Below are 10,861 nucleotides of genomic sequence, written 5' to 3' on the forward strand. Positions count from 1 at the left end.
CCCCCCCCACTCCGGCCCCCGAGGCAGATGCTGCTGCTTTCCCCATTCCCCAGAGAGGGCTGGTGATTGCCCAGGGTCACACCGGAAGTGGAAAGCACAGGAAGTGTGCAACTCTGTGTCTAACAAGGGTGACAGCTGCCAGTGCCCCGGAGGCAGTGGACGCGGATGGTGGCCCCACTCCAGCCATTTGCTGAGGGAGCTTTGTCTCCTCCACCAGCCTGGAGTGCCCCCTGCAGGGTCTTCTCCTGTGAGTTGGGCAGGAGGCAGAAACCGGGCAAACCTGCGTGGACCCTTGAACTGTCTGAACAGGAGAGAGAGCTTTGAGCCAAGGGATGATGTGAGAGCAGCTTGAGGGGCAGCAAGCAGACACGTAAGATGATAAAAAGGAAGCAGGGATGGTGGGCGCTTGGCAAGGGGCAGAGAGCACGGACCAGGTGGGCTTGCTTCTTCCCTGTTCTTGCCCTGACTTAAAGTGGACCCACCTGCTGCCCCATCACACTCACCCCTCGCTGCATTCCTCCCCACTCTAAAGTCCTCTCAGGGGGATACTGCATCTGGGTGTCTCTGTCTAGACTGGTGCTGCTGTCGGGGCACACGGGGTGTGGGAACCCTCAGGCTCTGAGCCCCGCCACCAGGTGGCTCTCAAATACCAGCAGTGAGCCACAGATGCTTAAAGCATGTGCCCGACGCCGGGGGATTCGGCTGCTGGAAACACAAGGACCTCTATTTGCCATGTTGGTATAGGTCTCTAGGAAGAAGCCAGAAAGGATAGATGGACAGACACCCACATGCAACGGTGATGAAGTCTGAGGGTTCCGATTTGGGTTTTTGTTGTTTTGTTTGTTTACCTGTGGTTATGGGTTGAATTGTGCTCTTCCCCCAAAAATTCATATGTTGGAGTCCTACCCGCCCCCAGAACCTCACAATGTGACTTCACTTTGAGGAATAAAACAACTTTTAGCGATTTTTTAGCACCTGCCCCAAAGCTGGATCCTAGCTAAGTCTGGCCCCCCAGGTTCAAAGTCAGGCCTCCCTAGAAGAAGGTCCCCACACCTTTTGGGGAAGCGCGCGGAGCTCTCCAGGGTCCCCGGGTCCTCGGAGGCAGCAGGCTCGCTGCTCCCCCCCTCCAGCTGATCATTATTTGGGACTTCATCACATACAGCTGAGGAATCACCACCTTCCATGTCTCTTGTCTTGGAACCTAGAAGCCAAGCCAGAGACCCTCATTAGCTTTCGGGGCTCCTGGCGGGTGCCCGTGACCGCCCACAGCCCCCCCCCCGCATTAGAGAACCGGGCCTCTCCCCTAAACCGGCTGGGCCCACGGGCACGACCCCTCAACCTGCTGGACCCTGGGGGGAAACCTTCGCCAGCGCCCCGAAAGAGGGGAACCACAGGAAGGGCCAGCGGGGCCACCCTCCCACGACAGCAAGTTCGGGCCGCGAGGCGGGGTCAGTCCTGCGCCGGCTAATTGCCCGAAGGCGGCGCCGTCACTGGGCTCTCCCTTCCCCCGCGGAACTCAGGAGCCAGCCCGCGAGGGTGGTGGGGCCGGGGGCGGGGGCACGGCCCCCACTCAACCGCACATTCTCAGCCTCTCACGCACGTCGGGTCCCAAATCCCCTCTGCGTCTCCGCAGGGCAGCGGTCCGGGCCCAGGGGGCGTGGGACCCACGCGCAGGCCTCCACCGCGGCCTCGGCGGAGCTCAGGGAGCCCCCACCCGGCCCACCTCGACTCGCTGAGCTCCCGCCGGGATCCCGACCGCGCCCCGAGGCCCGGGGGGCTCGCACGCACCACCCCGGGTCCGCCCCGGGCGGCGGCCTAAACCGCGCAGCGGGCTCCGACGCTCCGCAGCCTGAGCCCCAGAGCGTCGGGTTTCCCTGGAGACCGGCGCCCCGCCCGCGGCGTCCTCCTCCAATCCCACGCCCGGCCGCGCCCGGCCCCGCCCCCCCGGGCACGCCTCGCTGCGCCCGGCCCCGCCCCCAGGACACGCCTCGCTGCGCCCGGACACGCCTTGCTGCGCCCGGACACGCCCCATGGCGTCCGGGGGGGCGGGGGGGAGTAAGGCGCGCCCCTCTGTGACCGCACAGGACCCTCTGCCCTGCCCCCACCCGGTGCCACCCAGCGTCCCCGCACCTGCGCGAGTGCTGGCCTTCCATCTGAGCCCCCCGAGAATGCGGGGACCTGGCACGTCCGTCTCCACCCGGGACAGCGGGTCAGCCTCTAGGCCAAGGGCGCCCGGAGCAGATCGCGCGACACGCTCCTAACGCCCCCGTGAAGACAGCACGGGGGATGCGCCCGAATGACACCTGAAGAAACTGAGGCACAAATGGGGCACATTAACCTGTCCACAGTCACGCGCTAGGGCGCGGTGGAGGCAGCATTTGATCAAGCGCGCGCGGCCTGACTCCGAAGCCGGTTTTCGCCCGTTCAGTAAATGTCTGTGGAAGTCACAGAGCAGCAGCTCGTGGCCGGGTGGGGGAACAGACGAGGTGGGGAGCCGGGGGCGCTGGGAGAGAAGGACTAGATGTCTGGACCCAGGGGTCCCTGGGGAAGACTTGACGGAGAGAAGGTTCCAGAGTAAGGGTTTCAGAGGATGCACAGGAGCTCTGTGGCGAGAAGAAAGGACATCTCAAGGAACCGGAGCAGTGTGTGCAAAAGCAATGCTGGGAAACAGCACAAGGGCTTTCTGCAACTGAAGCAGCTGGGGCTTCCTGGGAAGAGCCCGAGGGCTCTCTGAAGGCACAGGGTTTGGGGCTAACCCAGACTTCCCCTTAGAACAAGGGGGAAAGGATATGAAAAGCCAATGCCCAGACCCTTCCCTGTGGGCCGGGTTGGCAGGATTAAGGCTGCTGAGCTAGGATCCCTGGGTTCAGGGGGTCTTCCTCCCCTGCAATTTCTGTGTCCCAGTTCACCTCTCTTCTCTCTCTGTACTCACCTAGGTTCCTGGATCCTCTCTCTTCACCTGGTATTCTTACCCCTCAGGTCTAGCCTCCCCTGCTCCCTCCAACTGCAGTTTGGGAAACTGAGCAGAAACGAACTGTGCTGTCTTCAAAATGTGTTTATAAAAAGAGAAAGGAAAAGTTAACACTTCAAAATATCCTACAAACCTGTTAACCACATGTGACCTGTTGTGGGTTAAGTGGTGTCCCCCCAAAAGATAAATTGAAGTCCTAACCCTAGTACCCGTTAATGACCTTGTTTGGAAATAGTCTTTCCAGATGAATGAAGTCATACTGAATTAAACCAATGGACCAGTGGCCTTATAAGGAGAGGGAGATTGGGAGACCCAAGCACCGAGGAAAGCATAATCAACTTCTGTTGTTTTAAGCCACCAAGTTTGTAGCCTTTGTTACAGCAGCTTTAGGAAACTAATTCATCACCCAATATGAAAAACTCTCAACAGCTAAAGAAAAAACTATTTGTGGCAAATCTGACAATCTGGTGAGATTGGCAAAAACAATTCTAAATACTAAAATGTGGTCCAAAAAGAAAAGGTGTTTTAGAAACTTCTATAAACTAGAAAACGTTCAATGTGAAATGTTGAAATTTGGCTTATATTCATAATATATGCACTGGCATTTTTAAAACCTGGCGTACAAACATAAAAAAGCCCTATTTCCACAAATTGATACAAGTCCTATGTTGACACTAAAGAATAGTTCAAAAATGTTTTGATAAGAATATATTAATATTTATTGACAATATTCAAGAACATTAGTTTTTAAACTTTTTGCTGAGCTAGTAAACTTGGTAAATTCAGCAAATTAGTAATTTAGCAAACTGATCTTAAGGATGACTAGCTTTCAGCAAGTCAGCTGCTCGTATCACCAGTCATGGTGTTTGCAAACCTGAAAATGCCAGCTGAACCTATCACTTATATAAGATTTATGCGAGTCCACTGTGTACGTGAGAGAGTGGCATTGCTACTAAAATTCAGTTGAAGGTTTTGAAAAGTCAACAAAGAAGTTCATTTTTTTATTTTTAAGCTGAGCCACCCTGCCACCTGTTGGCAGCTCAGCAGCTGCTCAGCTCAGGCCGGGACTCGAACTGCGGTTGCTCAGAGTTCAAACTCTTGAGCAAGCTCTTAACCAACTGAGCCACGCGGCTGGCCCCTAGAAAAACGTTAACAAAGAAGTCACTTAAAAATTGCAATCAAGTCAGGTGTAAGTGAGACACTAAAAGACTGTGGGGGAAATCAGTCTAAAACTTCCAAAAGGATTCTGCCTTCTAATTGCTTCTCCAGGGCCTTGAAGTTCACAGAAAAGAAAGGAGCTGAAACTGCAAGGCGCCGACCTACAGGAAGGTTCATCAGAGGAGGGAATGGACACGCTATATATGATACGCAGCAGGTCAAGATACAATGTTTTAGTGACTTTTTAGATGGACTATGTGATGGGTACAGACTTTATTGTGTATCAGAATGACATGGAGCCTGTGGGCCCTACCCCAAGTGTCTGCTTCAGCAGGTACAGGGTGGATGGGCCTCAGCATTCCTACAGAGTCCCCAAAGCTTGCTGAAAGAAGGGCCACACTTTGAGAACCACTGGGCTGGGGTGATGGGTAGGTAAGCAGAGAGAGAGAGGGCTTGAGGGACAAGGCCGGAAGAACCTTAACTGCCAGGTTAGAGACAGAAGCAGCAAAGCATTTTTAAACAGAGTGGTGCAGGTGGGGCCTATGCTTTTTTTTTTTTTTTTTTATTGGGGAACAGTGTGTTTGTCCAGGACCCATCAGCTCCAAGTCAAGTTGTTTCATTCTAGTTGTGGAGGGCGCATCTCGGTGGCCCATGTGGGAATTGAACCGGCAATGCTGGTGTTATGAGCCTGCGCTCTAACCAACTGAGCTAACAAGCCACCCCTGGATATGTGCTTTCAATCAGAGGCTTTCAAGACTTTTTGCCTGAGACCCCATTTTATGTCACGACCCAATACAAACATGACTGAAAGTTTCCAGGAAAAGCTCATGCTCCTACATGTACGTGCCGTAATATATTTTCTCTACTATATCACTAAAAAATAAAACACTGGTCATGACCCACAAAATTGACTTCACTACACACTAATGCAGAATAAAATTGAAATTGCAATAACTAAATATATGCAAGGCTGCAAAAGTTACTTTTCAGTGAAACCACTCGCTGAAAGACACTGAACATCAGAAAAATCTATTGAAGAGGTCTTCTTATTGAATCTCATTAAAGAGGCAACTGCGTGAACATTCATATTACATTAATTTTTTTAAGTTACAGTGATGACCCAAAAGTTAATAGAAAGATAAAAACAACAAAAATACTGGTCTAGGAAGAAATGATGAAAAGTTAACGGTAAACGGCTTTATTTTATATGAACCATGTTTTACAATAAAAGGGAAAATAAAATGCAGAAATTTCAAAGTGCAATTTATTAGGAAGCAGATAACAAAGAGGAATAAACACAAAGCTGTACTAAAGGACACCTCAGCCCGCAATGCAGTTATAGGAGTAGTTATTAAGAATACACGAAACCACGCGGTTTATCAACAAGACGACATGGAAGATCCTGGTCAGTGTACGGATGAGAATTCGTGACGAGGGCCCCCTGCTCCTCTATGCGGCAGCCACAGCCTGAGAGGAAGCCCACCTCCCCGAGCCCTGCTGGAGCCCTACTGGGCGGCCCAGCTGGACGGGCTGCCAGGCAGGTGTCCGCGTCAGTAAAACCTCCCGGAGCTACTCTGGCAGCTCTGGAAGCCCCGCCCCGCAGTTCTGCCCCTAGCTACCGCCAATCCGATTCCCTCGACGGCCACAAGCCCAGCCAACGGCCTCCGTAGCCAATCAGAGGCGGGGCTGCTCTCGGCTTGGCCAATGAGGAGGTGGCCAGGGCATTGTGGGCGGACCCCGCTGGTGCTCAGCCCGACGCAGCCCGCCAGGGGTAGCCCTCGGAGGCCTTTAGGACCCGGGAGCGCTCGGCTGGCAGCCCGACGGCCCAAAATAGACTCTTCCCTCCCCCCGCCCTCGGCCAGGCGCCGGTCATGGACTCGGGGCGAGCCGGACGCCCCGGGGCAACCGAGGCCGCCCCGTCGGCACCGCCTCCGTTTGCGCACGTCGCCCCCTCGCTCTTCCTCGGGAACGCACGCGCCGCGGCAGCGTCGGAGCTGCTGGTGCGGGCAGGCGTCACCCTGTGCGTCAACGTCTCGCGCCAGCAGCCCGGCCCGCGCGCACCCGGCGTGGCCGAGCTGCGCGTGCCCGTGTTCGACGACCCGGCCGAGGACCTACTGGCGCACCTGGAACCCACCTGTGCCGCCATAGAGGCTGCGGTGCGCGCCGGCGGCGCCTGCCTCGTCTATTGCAAGAACGGCCGCAGCCGCTCGGCCGCTGTCTGCACCGCCTACCTCATGCGGCACCGTGGCCTCAGCCTGGCTCAAGCCTTCCAGGTGGGGCGGGCCTTCCGGGCCGGGAGGGCGGGCCTTCCGGCTGGGTGCACTCGGGGGGGGCAGGCGTCCCTGAGGGGCGGGGCTTCAGGCAGGGGCGGGGCACGCCCTTCGGGCCGGCCCGCGGGCATCAGGGGCGTTTGGGGACTTCGCACGGAGCGCTGCGCAGCGATTGACTTAATCCCATCGTTTGCAGACCGTGAAGAGTGCGCGCCCCGTGGCCGAGCCCAACCCTGGCTTCTGGTCTCAGCTTCAGCAGTACGAGGAGGCCCTGCGGTCCCAGCTGCCCGGGGCGTCCTTGGGTCTGTGAGCCCTGGTTGGTCAACCCGGCCCCCAAAGCAGGGCGCTGGGAGTTTCCTGGGAAGAGGCAGCCCGTGCACGGACGGGAAGGTGGCCTTTCCTCATGGAGGTTTCATTTTCTGCGTCTTCCTGAGATGCATGCAGCTCGTTTGGCTGCGCTTCGGGGTTTGTCCACTGAGGAGACTGGGAACTGTGCCTCCTGGGGTCGGCCTCCGTGTACTAGACTGGGCTTGGTCAGGAAAATCAAAGCCGCTAGAATTTTAGGCAGAAAGACATTTATTACAGGGAGACTGAGGCTGGGGAGCCAGGGTCAGGAGATGGGGGAGTTCAGGAGTCACAGAGACGCACCACCCCGATTCTGGCTGCTGGCCGCTCTGATGTGGGCAACTCGGGAGGACGCCTGGGGCTGCTGGCGGTCTCGTGCCTGCCACCTGCTCGAGCCGTAGGGGCTTTTCCCCAGCCTCACACTGGTCCTGTCTCAGAGCCCAGCACGGGATTCAGCCGCAAGGACCCACGACTGCTAGACTTGCAGCTGCTGTAACATGCAGGCAAGGGTATGAGGCTGTGTGACAGGCCTGCCAGCCGGGGTGGCTTTGGGGCTCCCGGCATCCATACCTACCTCCTACCTTATTTACCTCCCAGTTTCAACAGCACTGAGCCCAGGCCTGATGTCCTGCAGCCACCGGCACGCCAGCAATGCCCCGGCCACCTGTGCATCTGACCTGTTCACGCCTCTTCTGGTTCACATGCACCTCACCTGGGCATCCGATGGTCTAAGGACTAGACTAGAAAATGTGTCACCATCAACACTTCTTAAATGAGGCAGTGGGGAAAAGAAAAGGAAAAACTGGGCAACACATACGCACTTCAGATAATATACTTCCTGGTTAATATGTACAAAAACATACAGAACACGATAATGAATAAAATACTGTAGCTGGTGTCTCATTCCCTTGTGCCCCTCCTTCCACGTCCCCCGCACCCTCGGCCAGCTCCTTCCTGGAGGGGTGGCTCGTGCCTTCGCCCTGCAAGGCCCTGAGTGGCGGTGTCTGCACTCGTGCTCTGCCCTCCGTGTCCCCTCCCACACAACCTGAGAGGCATCAGGAGTGTCCTGGGCCCCAGCATGCCCCTCCAAGCCCCACCGAGCAGCAGCAAAAACCCACTGCCCCTTGAAAGTCAGGGTCCGTCAGTCAGTGCACCCCGCAGAGCAACCCCTGCTCTGCCCAATGCCTCTGGTTTGAGGTGGCGCCAGCCTCCCAACCAGGAGACATGGTGTGTCACCAGGTGGGAGCCTCCTCCTGGGAATGAAGACCTCTGACCCAGCAGAGCCGCTGTGGGGACGGGAAGCTCACACTTTGGGAGGCACTGGGGTGGTCATGAGAAGGGTCTCCTCCTCCCCAGCCCTCTGGCTCCTGCACCCGAGTTTCTGGCTGTGACAGGAACAGTGCCATCCATTGGTCCGTAGCTCAGCATACACTACACCCAGCCCTGCTTGAAGCCACCAGTCAGCAGCCACCCCCGACAGCCACGGCCTGTCATAACCCGACTTCCACCTTCAGCTGCTGCTTACTCCCCACTGAGCCCCTCAGAGCTCGTCACCTTCTCATCAGCCCCATGGGGACCTATGGCCATTGGCTCCATCTGCAACCTTGGGAGCTGAGCTGTCTGCCAGCTGGGAGGTCAGGAGCCAGGACCTGAGCCCCAGCGGTTACCTGCATGCTGCAGCCCACCCCTGCTCACAGCACCTTTGATGGCACACCCCCACCCCAAACTGCTGACCTGGCCTTGGGTGACAAGGGTGCAGAGGTGACAAGAGCCCAGGATAGGTTGAGGGACATCTGTGGGTCACAACAGCGTTTTATCCCACCAGCTCTGTTCTGAGAAGCATCCAACTGCAGCTCCCACCAGGGAACCAATTATCCTAGGACCCCTGTCCAAGGGACAACACAGCCCCAGCCTGAATGGCACTTCCTCCTGGAAGCCCTTGCCTCCATATCTGCCTCCTGACAGGTGAGGCCAGGGGCCCACTCCCCTCCCTGGCGTCAGCCACCAGAACGGGGTTGCCCGGCGCACGTGCATTAAGGGAAGGCTGGTGTCAGCTGATTCGGCCTGCCCAAGTCAGCCAGGGTTTGATCACCAAAAGGCTGGAGTATGAACAGTCCTGTGAGAGAAACCCCGGTCTCAGGCAGTCCCAACTTTGCTCCCCACTGGTTAGGTCAGGGTGGGGTGACAGGACTACACTGCAGCTGCCCAGACCTTTGCTAGCAGGCAGAGACAGGTGAGGCGTGGGGACAGCCACTGTGGGCTTCACAGTTCACCAGGTGCCTTGCATCAACACTTACAAACAGGTCTGTTTGCTCCTTCAAGACTGTCTCGTGTAGGCTCCTTATATAAACGTGGGATAGGAGGCACCCACCGAGGGGAGGCAGTAACAGCCCCTCTGGACTGGCAAGGCTGCCCCACCCCTCCTGTGTGAAGAACTGGCAGTGGGGAGATGCCCAGGGCCCGCCAGGGCAGAAGGGGTGATACCCAGCAACCCCCCCCCCCAAGTTCAGAGGACCAGGATGGCAAGAAGCCCCAGATGTTAACTTACCCTAGGGCTCGGTGGCTGCTAGGTCTCTCCAAGGGTGCTTAGGGCGGGCTAGTGTGGGCGCCTGCGTGCAGTCCGAATATGCTGCCAGGCCTGGGTGTGGAGCTCAGAGAGGCTGGTCAGCCAGGAGTGCCATCTAAAACACTGCCCTCGTACCAAGGGACCACGTCACCTGGGCAGGCGCTGGGTCACTGAACCGACCCCAGGCCTCTCCCTACTGAGTCTCTGGCTCAGGACTGAGCCCTCCTCTGGATGACTGCAGGATGAGTCTGGGGTTGGGGCCCCAGCAGACAGGCTGTGTCCCCCCAGCTAAGATGGCACATGGGGCCGCCTCAGTGCACGTGCTCCGCATCAATGAACACACATCCTCCCTCTCAGCTGACCTTCCCACCCGCACCCGCCCCCTGAGAGGAGGGCAAGCACAATCACAGGCTCACAGATGGGGACACTGAGTCCCAAAGGATTCAACACTACTCAGGGATGACGCTGAGGTCAAGTACAGTGTCTGAGTCCAGCCCCCACTTGGCCACGTGGCAACTGAGCAGGAGAGAGAGGTGTGTGGGTCCTGGACTCCCCCCCTCAGGCCCTGAGTGCTTACGCCATGCCAACAGCAACAGCTTGGTGGCCCCTCTCATTCCATGGCTTCAAGGTCCACCTGACGGTCGCTCATCGGGCATCCTCCCTGGTCTGCAGCCGACCCCTCTGGGCCCAGGTCCCTGGACAGGACTGGCAGGTGGGATGGGGCAGGCAGGCCGGGTCCCATTACTACCCCAGCACTCACCTCCTCAACAACCTGGCCCCCGGGGTCCTGCCAACCCGTAGGCAGCACAGTCCAACAGAGCTTTCTTCCACGGTGGGCTATCCCTATCCAATATGGCTGCCACTTGCCAGCCACTACACTCCACACACACACACACACACACACACACACACACACACACACACACACACGGAGACCTCGAAAACGGCTGCTGCAACTGAGGAACTGAACTTCTAATTCTATTTCATTTAAATCTAAATAGCCACACATGGCTAGTGGCCACCTGATCTGACAGCACAGCCCTAAGCCTGCTGAGCTCCATCTGGCCCCACATGGCTCGCAACACGGACCACTGGTCTCACCCGAGAGTGGCTTGGGGGAATATGAGAGTCATTCCCTCGGCCGCCAAAGGACGAGTAACATTGAGTTCCAGACGCTACACTTCCCGGCTCCAAGGAGGCAGCCCTGCCCCAGGAGTCTGGCCCTCTGCGTCCTCAAGGGAGCGCCGATCCCGCCTCCTGGGATCTCCGGGGCGCAGGCCAGGTAGGAAGCGCACAGGGTGGGGAGGCTGTGCGGCCGCCGGTCGCCACGAGGCCCCCATGCGCCCGGGTCCCCGAGCATAGCGATCCCGGCTCGCTGTCCTCCCCAACCCCAACCCCAAACCCATGCACAGCGCTCGGGCCACCTGCGCACAGCGCCCGGTCTCCCTGCTCCCCATCCCACGCCGCGCAAGCGCTCCGGCCACCTGTGCACAGCACCCCAGCCCCGCGCACAGCGTTCCCGGTTCCCAGTGTCCCCGCGCACAGCGCCCC

The 10,861-nt window shown here is 57.7% G+C and overlaps 2 protein-coding genes and 1 long non-coding RNA gene across 8 annotated transcripts in view; 1 reads left to right on the top strand and 2 right to left on the bottom strand.

Annotated features, from left to right (window-relative positions):
- The window catches only part of ANKMY1 (ankyrin repeat and MYND domain containing 1), a 37,265-nt gene extending 35,233 nt beyond the window's left edge, over window positions 1–2,032 (bottom strand). Inside the window, exons 1-2 of the mRNA XM_019628381.1 lie at window positions 1,789–2,032; window positions 1,054–1,201 (exon numbers count right to left, since the gene is read on the bottom strand). Coding sequence (XP_019483926.1) covers window positions 1,054–1,201; window positions 1,789–2,032 — 392 coding nt within the window. The remainder of the gene's footprint in view (window positions 1–1,053; window positions 1,202–1,788) is intronic.
- A 3,880-nt stretch (window positions 2,033–5,912) lies between these two features.
- On the top strand, window positions 5,913–7,647 carry DUSP28 (dual specificity phosphatase 28). 2 transcript variants are annotated; one of them, XM_019629829.1, is made up of 3 exons: window positions 5,913–6,402; window positions 6,596–6,701; window positions 7,342–7,647. In XM_019629829.1, exons 1-3 carry the CDS (start codon window positions 6,001–6,003, stop codon window positions 7,518–7,520), a joined length of 687 nt encoding a protein of 228 aa, XP_019485374.1. In that variant the 5' UTR covers window positions 5,913–6,000; the 3' UTR covers window positions 7,521–7,647. The 2 variants fall into 2 exon arrangements, with proteins under 2 accessions (XP_019485374.1, XP_019485380.1); XM_019629835.1 differs by having other exon boundaries at window positions 6,596–6,715; window positions 7,342–7,426.
- On the bottom strand, window positions 6,958–10,855 carry LOC109374885 (uncharacterized). 5 transcript variants are annotated; one of them, XR_002122476.1, is made up of 3 exons: window positions 10,412–10,855; window positions 9,888–10,015; window positions 6,958–7,484 (listed from the first exon to the last, which is right to left on the bottom strand). It is a non-coding gene; the product is annotated as an uncharacterized LOC109374885 (long non-coding RNA). The 5 variants fall into 5 exon arrangements; XR_002122480.1 differs by lacking the exon at window positions 9,888–10,015 and having other exon boundaries at window positions 6,958–7,479; XR_002122474.1 differs by lacking the exon at window positions 10,412–10,855 and having other exon boundaries at window positions 9,888–10,257.
- Window positions 10,856–10,861: the final 6 nt, after the last annotated feature.

Source organism: Hipposideros armiger, unplaced genomic scaffold (genome assembly GCF_001890085.2).
Source record: "Hipposideros armiger isolate ML-2016 unplaced genomic scaffold, ASM189008v1 scaffold_17, whole genome shotgun sequence".
NCBI classification, from domain to species: domain Eukaryota; kingdom Metazoa; phylum Chordata; class Mammalia; order Chiroptera; family Hipposideridae; genus Hipposideros; species Hipposideros armiger.

Excerpts from the sequence above, each read along its gene's own strand:
- DUSP28 (XM_019629829.1), top strand. The coding sequence starts at position 6,001 with ATGGACTCGGGGCGAGCCGGACGCCCCGGGGCAACCGAGGCCGCCCCG. Across the intron at positions 6,403-6,595 it reads GCCTGGCTCAAGCCTTCCAG|ACCGTGAAGAGTGCGCGCCC; the intron begins GTGGGGCGGGCC and ends CATCGTTTGCAG. Across the intron at positions 6,702-7,341 it reads GCTGCCCGGGGCGTCCTTGG|TTTCAACAGCACTGAGCCCA; the intron begins GTCTGTGAGCCC and ends TTTACCTCCCAG.